Source organism: Tachypleus tridentatus, chromosome 10, assembly GCF_004210375.1.
Source record: "Tachypleus tridentatus isolate NWPU-2018 chromosome 10, ASM421037v1, whole genome shotgun sequence".
Classification (NCBI taxonomy): domain Eukaryota; kingdom Metazoa; phylum Arthropoda; class Merostomata; order Xiphosura; family Limulidae; genus Tachypleus; species Tachypleus tridentatus.
In genome coordinates this window covers 111,121,254-111,137,447 of record NC_134834.1, presented here as the reverse complement: position 1 = coordinate 111,137,447, position 16,194 = coordinate 111,121,254, and the positions used below count along the sequence as shown (strand labels likewise).

General features: G+C 34.8%; 1 protein-coding gene across 1 annotated transcript in view; it reads right to left on the bottom strand.

Moving 5' to 3' along the window:
- Nucleotides 1-14,581, bottom strand: part of LOC143228442 (choline transporter-like protein 1) — a 34,402-nt gene extending 19,821 nt beyond the window's left edge. The window contains exons 1-9 of the mRNA XM_076459702.1: nt 13,550-14,581; nt 13,183-13,254; nt 11,496-11,610; nt 11,120-11,183; nt 7,017-7,125; nt 6,811-6,934; nt 3,684-3,731; nt 1,967-2,038; nt 1,541-1,675 (exon numbers count right to left, since the gene is read on the bottom strand). Coding sequence (XP_076315817.1) covers nt 1,541-1,675; nt 1,967-2,038; nt 3,684-3,731; nt 6,811-6,934; nt 7,017-7,125; nt 11,120-11,183; nt 11,496-11,610; nt 13,183-13,254; nt 13,550-13,815 — 1,005 coding nt within the window. The 5' untranslated portion in view covers nt 13,816-14,581. The remainder of the gene's footprint in view (nt 1-1,540; nt 1,676-1,966; nt 2,039-3,683; nt 3,732-6,810; nt 6,935-7,016; nt 7,126-11,119; nt 11,184-11,495; nt 11,611-13,182; nt 13,255-13,549) is intronic.
- Nucleotides 14,582-16,194: the final 1,613 nt, after the last annotated feature.

Here is a 16,194-nt window from a genome sequence, read left to right as displayed (position 1 = left end):
TTTCACCTCTTTCTCAAGATGTGCTACGTTGCTGCCTTGAGCACCCACACCCCTACTTTCATGTCTTTCTCAAGATGTGCTACGTTGCTGCCTTGAGCACCCACACCCCTACTTTCATCTCTTTCTCAAGATGTGCTACGTTGCTGGCTTGAGCACCCACACCCCTACTTTCATCTCTTTCTCAAGATGTGCTACGTTGCTGCCTTGAGCACCCACACCCCTACTTTCATCTCTTTCTCAAGATGTGCTACGTTGCTGCCTTGAGCACCCACACCCCTACTTTCATGTCTTTCTCAAGATGTGCTACGTTGCTGCCTTGAGCACCCACACCCCTACTTTCATCTCTTTCTCAAGATGCTACGTTGCTGCCTTGAGCACCCACACCCTACTTTCATGTCTTTCTCAAGATGTGCTGCGTTGCTGCCTTGAGCACCCACACCCCTACTTTCATGTCTTTCTCAAGATGTGCTACGTTGCTGCCTTGAGCACCCACACCCCTACTTTCATGTCTTTCTCAAGATGTGCTACGTTGCTGCCTTGAGCACCCACACCCCTACTTTCATGTCTTTCTCAAGATGTGCTACGTTGCTGGCTTGAGCACCCACACCCCTACTTTCATCTCTTTCTCAAGATGTGCTGGCGAAACCGAATAGACGGAGGTACTTCAGTACAATTTGGATCTTACTTGCACCAGTAACATAACAAAAACAGAGTACATCACACAATAATTCATCTTATAGCTTGTGTCCTAATGTTTGCTCTGTGGCTGTTTCTGTTTAAGTATATTTTTCATTCATCCATTTCTCTACAAAAATTAAATCTAATATATATTAAAACACAATATAATACAATGGCATATATCAGCCAGTTGTTTATTAGCTTTCAAACTATCGATTATATTTATTGTTAATAGCCTATTAAATCAGCACTATAAAACAATGGATTAAATATTGCATTACTGTTATCGATAGAGTTTGTCAACTTAGTGCCATAAGGGATATCTTTGAAAATTCAGTTTAGTCTGTTTGAACGGTAAGGGTATTTACCTGGTGTATGCTTGAACCGTAATGGTCCCTACCGGTGCATGCTTCAATGGTAAAAAGCCCTACTTACAGTGAGCATGTGCTCAACATGAATAATCTGTACTAGTCTGTTTACAATAAATCAATTCTTTATAAGGACTGTATATAGTTCTAATTCTGGTGTGCATGACCATTGTGATTTGTTCTAAAAGTAATAGGCCCGGCGTGGCCAAGCGTGCGACTCATAATCTGAGGGTCACGGGTTCGCATCCGCGTCGCGCCAAACATGCTCGCCCTCCCAGCCGTGGGGGCGTTATAATGTGACGGTCAATCCCACTATTCGTTGGTAAAAGAGTATCCCAAGAGTTGGCGGTGGGTGTTGATGACTAGCTGCCTTTCCTCTAGTCTTACACTGCTAAATTAGGGGCGGCTAGCGCAGATAGCCCTCGAGTAGCTTTGTGCGAAATTCCAAAACAAACAAACAAATCTAAAAGTAATGAACCTGTAACGTTACGTACACTTACTTGAAAGAAGGTGCTCAGATGGAATGTGACATAATCTGTTTCGGGATCGACAGTGGCGTCCTCTGCAGTATGAATGTAAAGATACCCGACAAACCAGCTCACGATAATTGCAGCTAATGTAATAAAAGTCTGTAGAAAATTACAAAAGTTACCAATTATGTTATTAACAGTATAGATGCGATTCATTTCAAAAGGAGCTAACTGTTATGTTTTGTCGTCTATTCTATTTTATATTGTACTATGTAACTAAATGTTGTTTTTTCAGAAAACAACCCACAATAAGTATTGTAATTAAAAATATAAGAAATTTATTCAAAAAAGTAACAGAAAACCTTTGTTACATACGTAAAACAGTGTTCTACTTGGTTCAACTGTAAATTAATGTTTTATTAGTCCTACAAAGTCCTACGTGCAACGTACCAAGAGAGGTTGTAGCAGTAGTAGAGGCATCGCCGCAACAGCTCTTCCCGCCTCTTTAAACAGAGCTGACACCTATCGAGAGGTTAGAGAATTAGAATTTTAAATAGATGAAAAAAAGGCAACACATGTTACAATCAGAGCTTAAGAACAGTCGCAACGTGAACAGTATCAAACAAATGTTTTATGAAGACAACAAACCAATAAGAAATAATACTTAACCAGAAACTTAACAGAAGAAATATGGATATTACAAAGATAAAAATGAATTTTCAGTGTTAAGTTTATTGTTATATTTACAGCTCACACGAAGATTTACGTTTTTTAGACGTTCTTTAATTATCCGTCAGATATAACATTGCGATATGACTGAGTTTTCTGTGTACAAATATAAACACACACACAAATATACATAAACTATACACATAAACTACAATTCTGTAATTTATACACATTGTAAGCAACCAGATAAACCAAGCAATATTGTTTAGCAACCACAAGCTTCAAAGTTCATTTATTATGTTTTACTCCTTCTAAGTCATATTGGTTATTTAAAAATGTTAACCGTTTGTGTTTTGAATTCAAATTCGTTATGAATTTAACGACATACATGCATATATCTTACTGGCCTTTCATTTGTCATATTTTATTACTCCATTTATAAAAAAGCTCACATCGAATTTTTGTTACTGTGTCTCTGAGGTTTCTTTTGAAGAACAGAGTCAAATTTGTTCACCAAGATCCCATTTTCCAAATGTTAACAAAAAACTGAGTTTCTATGACTAAACTGAGACATCTTTGTCATTGTAACGAGGAATGAATTATGACGATATCTTATCATTATGACAGCCCTTGATGCAGAAAATCGAGTAGCTCAATGTCATTTAGGTCACTCTCAAATTTCTTAACACTATTTGGTGGCAAACAACATGCTAATAATTAATAACTAATTCAGTAATATAAAATAGAACATATTTAATAAATTCCTAGTTACAAATGTTAGATTTCTATATAATAGCACAATATGGTTCGAAAATATTGCTGTTCGTGTAACATTGCTAATTTAGGTCAATTAAAATTAATTTACTGGAGTCGTAACAGCCAATTTAATCATACAAGCTATCTGTGAGTCGTAACAGCCAATTGGATCATATAAGCTATCTGTAAGATTGTCTTCTGTAAACAAACAACAGACGAGTGAGTGAACAGCGACCATCAAGACTGAGTTGAGGAGCTTTAAAGTGCCTCCGTAACACCCATTTCACGGGCCTTAAGAGAGTTTCTGCGATAACGCCAATCACACAAAAAGGCCTCTAAAGGGAGTGAGAGTTAATTAGTTGAAAAGCTTCTCTTGTTTACCAACAGGTAGTGCGAGTATACATACTGTTAAACTTCGATGTACTGAATAGAAATACAGAAACAATTAAATGTTTTCCAGGACACAGAAAACAAAGACAGATCAATGTTATTCGACTATATACAGTCATAGTCTTTCAAATGTGGCCTACAAAGTGTCGAGTTTATTTCAAGTGTTTCCCACTAGATAATATGAGCCAACACATAACGAGTTCGTTAGGACTATTTTTAAGGTTTCCTTGGCTGTTTTGTTAAACTGACGAGTCAAACATAGTAGAAACTATTCCATCACAGTACTTGAATAACAACTAATTATAATGTCCTTAACCATTCCAAGAACACATGAAAAGAGTTATCTACTCACCAGTTCAATCCTTTTCCTCATAACAATAATGATAAGAAGAAACAGAAACTGTAAGATAAATTAAAATTTTATATCACACGTGGTGTAAATTATAACAATATATAAATAACACATCCCTTATAATATATGTCGTTTATTTTACAACCAATGGTAGGAATATAACACAACATGCACTACTGTTACACAACCCGAGAAAATAAAAAATATACAAATATGGTTGTTCCTGCATCCACTCATCTTTGGACGACAAGGAGAGTTTATTTAGTACAACCTAATTTGCTTGTAACCAGAATAACTCACACCAACCCTCTCTATCTTAAACTGGATAACCAAGTAAATTCAGCCTAGCTTTCGCTGGTTCTGGCTCCAAACTGGTTACTTCTCAGAAATGTACTGTTGAAACTAATACAGTTCATCCTTCCTGGTAAACCAATAAAACTTTTACCAGATAATCAACATAGTTTGATTATCAAACAAACAATTAACAACACATTTTAATCAACATATTTCGGCACAGCCCCAGTTAGTTTCAACAAATACATTGGTATAACAGATTCTGGTTCTACAGTCATCGAGTATCTTCCTATCTACGGAAGGAATTAGACTTCTCTCTCTCTTGTACTAGCGACTGTCGCCTCAACAAGTCCATTCTTCACTCTTCAGTGATAGCCAGCATAGTCTAGTACGACACTTTCTGAAGACAACCAAGATAATCCATTACAACCTTCCTACTTGTAACTGGGATAATTCTGCAAGGTCTTCCGCAACTGTATTGGGAATATATTTTTGAAATTCGAGCAAAGCTAGCCGTCCCTAATTTAGCAGTGTAAGAGTAGAGAGAACACAGATAGTCATCACCACCCACCGACAACTCTTGGGCTACTCTTTTACCAGTAAATAGTAATTATAACGCCTCCACGACTGAAAGGGCGAGCATGTTTGGTGTGACAGGGATTCGAACCTGCGACCTTCGGATTATAAGTCGAGTGCCTTAACCATCTAGCCATAACGAGCCGAGTATTGTAGATAATCCAGTAAAAGATTTGGCGAAAATGAATAAATAAATATGAAAGCTAAACTGACTCTAGTCGAGAAGCGATGTTGCACGAGGAAGTGCATGGCTTCACCGCTAGAGTGAGCGATACATCTTTCAGTAACATCAGTTGTAAAATAAGAAAAAGTAAACGCTTCATAATAATAGCCGATAAATATGTGAATAAGAAATATTAATAGCAGGACGTTGAATGTTACTTACAGTGAAAATTGTTGATGTGAATAAGAAATATTAATATCAGGACGTTGAATGTTACTTACAGTGAACATTGTTGATGTGAATAAGAAATATTAATATCAGGACGTTGAATGTTACTTACAGTGAACATTGTTGATGTGAATAAGAAATATTAATAGCAGGACGTTGAATGTTACTTACAGTGAAAATTGTTGATGTGAATAAGAAATATTAATAGCAGGACGTTGAATGTTACTTACAGTGAACATTGTTGATGTGAATAAGAAATATTAATAGCAGGACGTTGAATGTTACTTACAGTGAAAATTGTTGATGTGAATAAGAAATATTAATAGCAGGACGTTGAATGTTACTTACAGTGAACATTGTTGATGTGAATAAGAAATATTAATAGCAGAACGTTGAATGTTACTTACAGTGAACATTGTTGATGTGAATAAGAAATATTAATAGCAGGACGTTGAATGTTACTTACAGTGAAAATTGTTGATGTGAATAAGAAATATTAATATCAGGACGTTGAATGTTACTTACAGTGAACATTGTTGATGTGAATAAGAAATATTAATATCAGGACGTTGAATGTTACTTACAGTGAACATTGTTGATATGAATAAGAAATATTAATATCAGGACGTTGAATGTTACTTACAGTAAACATTGTTGATGTGAATAAGAAATATTAATAGCAGGACGTTGAATGTTACTTACAGTGAACATTGTTGATGTGAATAAGAAATATTAATATCAGGACGTTGAATGTTACTTACAGTGAACATTGTTGATGTGAATAAGAAATATTAATAGCAGGACGTTGAATGTTACTTACAGTGAAAATTGTTGATGTGAATAAGAAATATTAATAGCAGGACGTTGAATGTTACTTACAGTGAACATTGTTGATGTGAATAAGAAATATTAATAGCAGGACGTTGAATGTTACTTACAGTGAACATTGTTGATGTGAATAAGAAATATTAATAGCAGAACGTTAAATGTTACTTACAGTGAAAATTGTTGATGTGAATAAGAAATATTAATAGCAGGACGTTGAATGTTACTTACAGTGAAAATTGTTGATGTGAATAAGAAATATTAATATCAGGACGTTGAATGTTACTTACAGTAAACATTGTTGATGTGAATAAGAAATATTAATAGCAGGACGTTGAATGTTACTTACAGTGAACATTGTTGATGTGAATAAGAAATATTAATATCAGGACGTTGAATGTTACTTACAGTGAACATTGTTGATGTGAATAAGAAATATTAATAGTAAGACGTTGAATGTTACTTACAGTGAAAATTGTTGATGTGAATAAGAAATATTAATAGTAGGACGTTGAATGTTACCTACAGTGAACATTGTTGATGTGAATAAGAAATATTAATAGCAGAACGTTAAATGTTACTTACAGTGAAAATTGTTGATGTGAATAAGAAATATTAATAGCAGGACGTTGAATGTTACTTACAGTGAACATTGTTGATGTGAATAAGAAATATTAATAGCAGGACGTTGAATGTTACTTACAGTGAAAATTGTTGATGTGAATAAGAAATATTAATAGCAGGACGTTGAATGTTACTTACAGTGAACATTGTTGATGTGAATAAGAAATATTAATAGCAGGACGTTCAATGTTACTTACAGTGAACATTGTTGAATATTACTTACAGTGAACATTGTTGATGTGAATAAGAAATATTAATAGCAGGACGTTCAATGTTACTTACAGTGAACATTGTTGAATATTACTTACAATGAACATTGTTGATGTGAATGTTACTTACAGTGAACATTGTTGAATGTTACTTACAGTGAACATTGTTGAATGTTACTTACAGTGAACATTGTTGAATGTTACTTACAGTGAAAATTGTTGAAAATATTGCTCCCACCAACCAGTGGGTGACGTCATTTTCCCTGTTTGACTTTCTGGGATCATCAGCTGATAGGTCCTTTAACAGTTTCTTCTTGATCTGCCACATGTACCTTCAATGTAAGAAAAAGAAAAAGATATGTACCATACGATGTCGTCTAAAGTAGAGAAACCCACAGTGATAAAACTACTTACCAAACATATCCTGTACCCACAACACTCGTGACACTCAACGATAGAAGTACCAACCAGATGAGAAATCCGACGATGAACCGGAGAAGGATGATGACGAAGCAAGCTAGGCCTGAAATTCAGAATTAGGATTAAACGTCAGCTAGCCTTCGAACCGGAAACCAGAAAACAACGATATTTATAGTAAAAACCAGTGAAAGACAGCTACAGGAGCTATTGTTGTTGACAATTATTTTGCGGTAAAAAAAGACCTATATTTCCATACATATTACGCTTTTAAGAAAAAAAATATTGACAATGTAATATTTACTTTTATACTGATATAATCAAATTTGTTTTGCTTGTTTGTTTGTTTGTTTTTGAATTTCGCACAAAGCTACTCTAGGGCTATCTGTGCTAGCCGTCCCTCGTCCCTAATTTAGCAGTGTAAGACAAGAGGGAAGGCAGCTAGTCATCACCACCCACCGCCAACTCTTGGGCTACTCTTTTACCAACGAATAGTGGGATTGACCGTCACATTATAACGCCCCCACGGCTGAAAGGGTGAGCATGTTTGGCGCGACGGGGATGCGAACCCGCGACCCTCAGATTACGAGTCGCACGCCTTAACACGCTTGGCCATGCCGGGGCGATTTGTTTTGCTCTCGCAGGTTCTGATCTCATTTTTTGTAATGAAAAAAGTAAAAATATTTCAAAACCACACTGCATAAAGTCAATTCCATAAATTTAAAATATCTTTTTCATACGATATACAATTCCAGAAGTCAGTTTATGAAAACTGCATATTGTTAAATAAAATTACATGTTATAAATTTTACACAGGTGGCGTTGCTGTGGTAATAAACTGACTAATATCCCAAACTTTCAGGTCTTGGAAAATTTTAGACAGGTGGCGCTGCTATGGTGATAAACTGCCTAATATCCCAAACTTGTTATCAATAAGTTATTGATAGAGTAGAAATTGGGGAACATCAGGGTACAAGTGATAATTTCTCTATTACATCGATGTTTTATTACATTTGGACATAAGTAATAGTGATATTTTGGTTACAAATTTACAAAATGCAGGGTCTGAATGGGTGAGATATGAAACATCTGTTGTGAATTAGACAGCCGAGTAATTTAGAGCCAATGATGTGATGTGGAAATTTTTAAAGATAAAAATTTTTAAAGATTCAAGGTAAACATATTCCTTATACAAAGAAAATGACAGGTGTAAGTGAAAACCCAGGTTGGCTCACAAAGAACGTAACAGATAAAATTATAGAAAAGTATTATAAATTTAAATTGACTGGTATGACAGGAGATTTAGAAGATACAGAATAAAGTTAGTAAAACAGTAAGTTAGGACATCAAAAATGATGTATGAGGAAAGGTTGACTAGAAATGTACAAATTAACAGTAAGGATTTATTTAAATATATTAATGATAAATAAAATGTTAAATAGGAAATAGGACCCTAGAGGGATGGTAAAGGTTGACTAGAAATGTACAAATTAACAGTAAGGATTTCTTTAAATATATTAATGATCAATACAATGTTAAATATGGAGTAACACCTTGAGGGATGGTAAAGGTTGACTAGAAATGTACAAATTAACAGTAAGGATTTCTTTAAATATATTAATAATAAATACAATGTTAAATAGGGAGTAGGACCCTTGAGGGATGGTAAAGGTTGACTAGAAATGTACAAATTAACAGTAAGGATTTCTTTAAATATATTAATGATAAATACAATGTTAAATAGGAGTAGGACCCTTGAGGGATGGTAAAGGTTGACTAGAAATGTACAAATTAACAGTAAGGATTTCTTTAAATATATTAATGATAAATACAATGTTAAATAGGAAGTAGGACCCTTGAGGGATGGTAAAGGTTGACTAGAAATGTACAAATTAACAGAAAGGATTTCTTTAAATATACTAATGATAAATAAAATGTTAAATAGGGAGTAGGACCCTTGAGGGATGGTAAAAGTTGACTAGAAATGTACAAATTAACAGTAAGGATTTCTTTAAATATATTAATGATAAATAAAATTTTAAATAGGGAGTAAGACCCTTGAGGGATGGTAAAGGTTGACTAGAAATGTACAAATTAACAGTAAGAATTTCTTTAAATATATTAATGATAATTAAAATGTTAAATAGGAAGTAGGACCCTTGAGGGATGGTAAAGGTTGACTAGAAATGTACAAATTAACAGAAAGGATTTCTTTAAATATACTAATGATAAATAAAATGTTAAATAGGGAGTAGGACCCTTGAGGGATGGTAAAGTTGACTAGAAATGTACAAATTAACAGTAAGGATTTCTTTAAATATATTAATGATAAATAAAATTTTAAATAGGGAGTAAGACCCTTGAGGGATGGTAAAGGTTGACTAGAAATGTACAAATTAACAGTAAGAATTTCTTTAAATATATTAATGATAATTAAAATGTTAAATAGGAAGTAGGACCCTTGAGGGATGGTAAAGATTGACTAGAAATGTACAAATTAACAGTAAGGATTTCTTTAAATATATTAATGATAAATACAATGTTAAATAGGAAGTAGGATCCTTGAGGGATGGTAAAGGTTGACTAGAAATGTACAAATTAACAGTAAGGATTTCTTTAAATATATTAATGATAAATACAATGTTAAATAGGAAGTAGGACCCTTGAGGGATTGTAAAGGTTGACCAGAAATGTACAAATTAACAGTAAGGATTTCTTTAATATACTAATGATAAATAAAATGTTAAATAGGAAGTGGGACTCTTGAGGGATGGTAAAGGTTGACTAGAAATGTACAAATTAACAGTAAGGATTTCTTTAAATATATTAATGATAAATACAATGTTAAATAGGGAGTAGGACCCTTGTGGGATGGTAAAGGTTGACTAGAAATTAACAAATTACCAGTAAGGATTTCTTTAAATATATTAATGATAAAAACAATGTTAAATAGGGAGTAGGACCCTTGAGGGATGGTAAAGGTTGACTAGAAATGTACAAATTAACAGTAAGGATTTCTTTAAATATATTAATGATAAATAAAATGTTAAATAGGAAGTTCGACCCTTGAGGGATGGTAAAGGTTGACTAGAAATGTACAAATTAACAGTAAGGATTTCTTTAAATATATTAATGATAAATAAAATGTTAAATAGGGAGTAGGACCCTTGAGGGATGGTAAAGGTTGACTAGAAATGTACAAATTAACAGTAAGGATTTCTTTAAATATATTAATGATAAATAAAATGTTAAATAGGAAGTAGGACCCTTGAGGGATGGTAAAGGATAGTGGTAGGACGATTAGAATTTTAGGTTGTAACTACAAAAATATTGAATAGAAGTCTAAAGAGATTATAACTTCATTATACAGGCCACTGTTTAGACCACATTAGGAATATTGTGTTCAGTCTTTGTTTTCTCACGTTACTGTAATGATGCTGAAGATGGAGGGATTGTCTATAGCTTCTCACGTCACTGTAATGATGCTGAAGATGGAGGGATTGTCTATAGCTTCTCACGTCACTGTAATGATGCTGAAGATGGAGGGATTGTCTATAGCTTCTCACGTTACTGTAATGATGCTGAAGATGGAGGGATTGTCTATAGCTTCTCACGTCACTGTAATGATGCTGAAGATGGAGGGATTGTCTATAGCTTCTCACGTCACTGTAACGATGCTGAAGATGGAGGGATTGTCTATGAGGACGGTAAAATTACTGAAATTTTCTCTTGAAGAATAATAAAGAGAAAGAGTCAGGGGATCTTATTAAAGTTTAAGTTTGTGAAGGGAATTGATAGTGTTAAAAATCATATTACAAGAGTTAACATAATAGGACTAGGGGACAAATATACATTTTTGGCATTGTGGGAATCGTCTTCAGATAAGAGTTTCATTTTTATAATAACATGGTTTACAGTTGGGATTGATGGCCTTCGAATGTTGTAAAAGCAATAATTTTAAATGCATTTAAGAAAAAAGTTTAACTATATGAATGATAAGGGCTGGCTTTAAGATTCTTTTTTAAATTATTTTAGAGGACTGAACAGCTGAGATGGACTAATAGGTCTTATGTTGTGCCAAAACGTTATATAATAATTACCTAAGGCTATGAGACACATATATACAACTTCTCTCCAACAGAGGGCGATATCTGTACTCAGCACCTGTTGAAAAACAATTTGATAAAATACACTTAATACATTCTTAAGAATGAACTTAAGTTTCAGCATATAAACATTCACTGTTGAAAAATTGACTACAATTAAAAGAAAAATGTGACAGTTGTGATACAACACTAAATAAGTGATGTAATACAAAATAAATGGATATACTGAACAAATGCATTGATTAGTGCAAATTTTACAAATATTTTAAAGTAGAATGTTATTAATAACAATCAGCCTAGTTCTATACATGCGTATAAATACACATGGAAAGAGGAATATATCTGAAAATGAAAAGAGAATTAGAATCACATGATAAAGACTGGTAGGGTTCAAATACCTCAAAAACGTTCTTGTTATGTTGAGTGCCTGTTGTATCAAAGTCACGTGGGGTTGAATTAAAACACAATGTCTCAGCACAGTGGACCTAGACGATACATCAATAAAACTGTTATTCAGTCCTACTCTATACAAAAATAAAAATTTACATTCATAATGTCAAACTTAATCATGTTTCTTATTTACAAAACATTTTCACTACCTTTTATACTAAATCGAACAAATACATACTAATAATATAGCTACACAATAGACTCCATGTGGTCTGTCCACCACTGAGAATCGACTCTCAGATTTTAGAGCTTTCAGTCTGGAAAGTTAGTAAATATTGAAAACGGCCCCACTTGAAGTTTAGAGATCCCTGGGTTCAAGGCTTTGCTTGAGAACACCAAATACTGCTATTATGTCATTTTAGAGAAACGCAGTACATCATAACTCACTTACAGCGTACACGGTTAGTGTGCAGTTTGATCCATTCAAAGAAAAAAGGTTCAGAAAAGAGACACAAGGATAGAAGATTTCCCACAGACATATATTAAGATCTCTTGAATTATTGTTCCTGGTAAAATCAAAATGTTCAATAGATTATCGAGAGGCCAAGAAACTCCATATTCTTTGTCTATATTCCGAAGATGAAACTAGAAAACATATGATTCAGATTTGGAAAACACAGGGCATTTTTTTTTTTTTCTAAGAGAGAGACTGACTTATAGAATACGTTGCCATCGATAGCAGCGAAGACCAATATTTGACATAAACTTAAAAGCGGAATCTATTGATTTCTTTAAGAATAAATGTTCCTTGTTGTCCATGGTTTGAGAAACATGATTCCATTTCCCGATCGATTTGTTTTCATTTCAGTAACAGAGATGAAGAACCAGCTATAACGGAACACTGGGGGACGGATAAGTTATTCCTTCTCTATAAATAACGGAGTTAATAAAAAACGATACTATCATAGAAAAAAGGCAAAGTACGGCATAAATAAAAACTGTTGTTTTTGTCAGTATTGTTTTGTTTATTTGTTTCGTTTGAATTTCGCACAAAGCTACTCGAGGGCTATCTGTGCTAGCCGTCCCTAATTTAGCAGTGTAAGACTGGAGGGAAGGCAGCTAATTATCACCACCCACCGCCAACTCTTTAGCTACTCTTTTGCCAACGAATAGTAGGTTTGACCGTCACATTATAACACCTCCTCGGCTGAAAGAGCGAGCACGTTTGGTGTGACGGGGACTCGAACCCGCTACCCTCAGATTACGAGTCGAGCGCCTTAACCACCTGGCCATGCCGGGCCGAGCTCTTTGCGTTAGCCGTTCCTAAACTAAGAAGCGATAGACAAAACAAACGATCGCGTAGTCTTGAGCTAATTTTTATTAACTAAAAATAGGACTGACCATCACATTACAAGGCCTCCAACAGATGGCATGTTCGGTGACGGGATGCGGACATAACATAAAAGACTTATCAGACCGTCAATTTACGCTGGTAAACTTCATAATGGATATTTGGGACACTTATTGATATTCTGCTACGAATAATGAACACAGAAAACTAAAAACACTGGATCAAATCAATATCATGATAATTAATAAAACAATTTTGTGATGTACGCTTATTAACCTCAAGGCCACAGTTAACTTTTCTCTACAAACCTACTCACGTGTACTCTTTTGCAGGACAGTTTTCAACACAAACTCTTGGAGGAACTCCAGAAGGTTTGTACAAAAGATACCTTAAAAATGAAAACAAATCTATCCTTCAGTGTATTTCAGTGGTAGCAGTTTTATGTACAATAAAACTTTTTTTGACTACACGAACTTAGTAAATTAGTTGTTAATTTCAACTGTTAACACTTCAACTGTTGCATTTTTAAACTACAAACTGATACATTTTGATTAAAAGAAAAGCAGTATATATCACACATTTAAGAGTTTATTGATAAATTATTTTTGTAAAGTAAACTTTCCCAGTTATATATTTTGGCTTGGTTTTTGCTGACGAAAACCTAGAACTATTTATATACTTACGGTGTTGATTCTCTGTTTTTTCCTGAAAGAGAGGCGTCAGGAATTTTTTTGTTTTGTATACCACAAACGTTACCGTAGCTGTCACAACCGTAAAGCAAACGTCCTGGCTCCCCCTTGCCTCCCGCAATAACCAGGACATAAGCCTGAAATAAAGGTTTGATCAAAGACGTTCTTACCCGGTAGTTTTCTGCCATTATAAATGAAAGCATGTTATTAGCGTGAATATTACACTTAAAGTACTTACAATATATCTGATGTGGTTTCATGTGTCTAGGAGCATTTTACTGCATGTCAAGATGTAATTAAAACTGGCATACAGTTTGACAACTTTATTTTTTCGAATTAGACGTTTGTTAGTGTTATACTTTATCAAGAGAAGGTTTGACGTCACAGAATGGCCTTAATGACTAAACAAAAAAACTTTCGTTGGAGTTAATTTTAACCACATAGGAAACGAATTGCACTACAGTTGGCCTATATATCGATTGATTTAGTTACGGTAAACAAATAATTATGGAGTTAGCGAGTTTGATTCGCCACTAGACACAAGCAAATGCTACATGTAAAAGAGAAATTAGTGCGATTAATATATTAGCGTCTACTGTGAAGTTAAGCCTATTAGCAAACATTAATAAAAACTAATTGGCAGAACCCAAACTTAAAAGAAATATGCAACACCTTTGTCATCTTTAAATTAACAACAAAAAGTTACAAAATTATCGTTGATTACTTTAAACAAGTGTGACATTAATACCAGAAACTTTATTAATTTCGAATTACCGTAGAGCTATTTCATCTGTCTTGACAAGTACGAAATTAATAGCAACGCCGTTTTAAACATCTTAACAAATACGATACTTCGAGAAAACCATTTTAGGCCCCTAAAGAAATGTTAAAGTAATACCAGAGTGATAAGGTACTTATTGTTGACAACTATAGCGTGATCTTCATAGTAATGAGATACTTTTTGTTGAAAATGAAATGCTTTCTCTGAAAAGTGTTGTGAAATATACCATCAGGGCAATTTAGTCAGTTTTTATTGTTTGTTTGTTCGTTTAGAATTTTCGTGCAAAGCTACACGAGCCATCTGCTTTAGCCTTCCCTTAATGTCGCAGTGTAAGACGAGAAGGTTCGTTGGTTTGGCGTTTAATGGCGCAAAACAATTGGGCTGTCTATGCTAAGACGAGAGGGAAGGTATTTAGTCGTCACTACCTACTGTTAACTCTTGGGCTACCATTTTTACCAACGAACTCGGGTACAAGCTACAACGTGGGATTATAAAATGTATCCTGCGTTTTGTAGGTGACTGAGAAGTAGGATCCACATTATATATATATACATACATACATACACATTATAACCATAAATTCTTATGCCATAAACAAAAACACATTAACACGAAACAAAATACGCTGCATATTTTCATAAAGGATCCTAGGGTACAAGCTACAACGTGGGATTATAAAATGTATCCTGCGTTTTGTAGGTGACTGAGAAGTAGGATCCACATTGTGGTGGGGATACACCGTCTATCAGTTTTAACCTACAATTCGCTAGTCTCACATAAGAAAATTAAAATTAGAAAGGAGATGTGGGTGCTCAATTCCACAACATCCCACATCTCTATCACCCTTTACCGCCTGCAGACAGTTGTGGGAAGGTGACTGTTCACCCAAGTTAAGATAAGAAAAAGAAAACACAAAAAGATGAAAACTAAAATAAATAATAAAAATAAAGTACTACCATTTGGGGGTAAGTAAGATAAAACTTAGGTCTTGAAGTTAGCAATTTTGAATTTATTTACAACAAAAATGAACTGTGACAAAAAAAAAGGAATGCAGTATGAATTATGAAAAGAAATTTACACATATATAAAGTGCATAAATAAATATATACAAGGCAAAAATTATTAGATGTATACAAAGCAAAAATAAATTGTATACAGTTAAAATAAAAATAATAAAGAAGAGACAAGAAGCGAGAATGGAGATGGGTGGCTCAGAACCCAAGCTCGGCAACCTCCCACCAGCGCACAGAGAGGAATGACGTCCGCCCGCCACCGATGGAAAAGTCCTTGAACTCAGCCTGGCGAAAATCCGCCTCGAGGTGGAGTAACAGCCTATAACTGGCCTCACCCAATATCTTGAAGTACCACACTGGCGCCTGCTCGAAAACAAATTGATTTTGTACAAGCCAGACGATGTACTTAAAAGACTGAGTGCATACTGGAATGAAAAGGCCAAGCGGCTGTGAACAGGGACCAGCCGAGAGCGGCGGGCCACCCTTTCCCAGAACTTCAACGACGTCAGACAGAGGACCAACTTGTGCATGTTAGAATCCACCTGAGTGTGGCACACGAGACACAACTCAGTTGCACAAGAGTTTTATAGGTATGTATGCTCCCTCACTGGAAGGATGTTATGCACGATGTGTCAGTTAAAAGCCTGGAGATAGCGATCAACACAACGCAGTGCAATGCGGCTCCAAATAATATCCCACGGCAGAGCAGGGTGGCGTTGCTCTATCCTGTGGGTATATTTATGGACCAGCAGTCAATAGAAGGAACAGGAGTCCGTCGGAACATCGGCTGACACGGCACGACATCGCCGTATCACCACAGCAACATCCATATACCGGGAAGGAGG